The sequence below is a fragment of the Plasmodium reichenowi genome, chromosome 2, assembly GCF_001601855.1.
Source record: "Plasmodium reichenowi strain SY57 chromosome 2, whole genome shotgun sequence".
In the NCBI taxonomy this organism is placed as follows: domain Eukaryota; phylum Apicomplexa; class Aconoidasida; order Haemosporida; family Plasmodiidae; genus Plasmodium; species Plasmodium reichenowi.
The window spans coordinates 311,466-312,792 of NC_033647.1; the positions used below are offsets into that span (position 1 = coordinate 311,466).

The 1,327-nt window shown below is 14.3% G+C and overlaps 1 protein-coding gene across 2 annotated transcripts; it reads left to right on the forward strand.

Annotated features, from left to right (window-relative positions):
• Positions 1-673: 673 nt before the first annotated feature.
• On the forward strand, positions 674-1,255 carry PRSY57_0209000 (60S ribosomal protein L37ae, putative; the record flags this gene model as incomplete). Of its 2 annotated transcripts, none has more annotated exons than XM_020114408.1 (3): positions 674-694; positions 868-978; positions 1,097-1,255. In XM_020114408.1, the coding sequence occupies 3 exons, from the start codon at positions 674-676 to the stop codon at positions 1,253-1,255; spliced, it is 291 nt and encodes a 96-aa protein (XP_019970880.1). The 2 variants fall into 2 exon arrangements, with proteins under 2 accessions (XP_019970880.1, XP_019970879.1); XM_020114409.1 differs by having other exon boundaries at positions 868-913; positions 1,097-1,137.
• Positions 1,256-1,327: the final 72 nt, after the last annotated feature.

Sequence of the window (1,327 nt, forward strand, 5' to 3'; positions counted from 1 at the left end):
TTTTTTTTTTTTTTTAATCTCTTAAAATTTGAAATTCTTTTCTTTATATATTATATAATATATATATAATAATATATATATATTATATATATATATATATATATTATATGTATACCTAAAAAAAATAAGAAGGGAGAAGAAAGTGGTTTTGAAAAAATAGAGGCCATTATATAAAATATAATTTTCTGTTCAATATAAACTATAACATATATATAATAAAATTTATATATTATAATATATATAAAGAAAAATATATTATAATATATATATATATTATATTTTATAATATAGTATATGTAATTTATATTCTTGTGGGGTATTAAAAATATATATTTTAGATATATTATAAATTTTTACTATATATATAATATTATATAACATATGTATAATATTTTATATATATATATATATATATTTTTTTATTATTATATATTTATTTTATTTCTCTTAAAAAAAAAAAAAATTTCATCGTTTGATAATTATTTTAAATTATAATAAAATATAATTTTTAATTATTTATATTTTATTTTTTAATTTATATTTTATAAAAATTAATTGAAATAAAAATATAAGATTTTTGATAAAAGTAATTAAGAATATTATAAAAAAATAATAAAATAATTTTAATATAATATTATAAAAATTAAAAAATATAAAACAAGAATAAAGCAAAATGTCAAGAAGAACTAAAAAGGTACCAAAGGAAAAAAAAAAAAAAAAAAAAAAATATATATATATATATATATAGATGAAGAAATATATATTTTACGATTATATTAAAAATATATATATTATATATATATATATTTATTTATTTATTTATTTATATGTATTATATGTTTGTATATTTTTTTCCTTTTTTATTAGGTCGGTTTAACAGGAAAATATGGTACAAGGTACGGATCATCATTACGTAAACAGATAAAAAAAATTGAATTAATGCAACATGCCAAGTATTTATGTACCTTCTGTGGAAAGGTAATAATATATAAAGGAAATATTTATTAAATATAACATATATGGAAATATATACATATATATATATATATGTATACTTTTACATATGTACATGTTTTTTTTTTTTTTTTTTTTATAGACTGCTACAAAAAGAACTTGTGTAGGAATATGGAAATGTAAAAAATGTAAAAGAAAAGTTTGTGGAGGTGCTTGGAGTTTAACCACCCCAGCTGCTGTTGCTGCTAAATCAACTATTATTAGATTAAGGAAACAAAAAGAAGAAGCCCAAAAATCTTAAAACAAAAATAAAATAATATGATACAATATAAAATAAAATAAAATATGATAAAATGTTATCACATATATATAT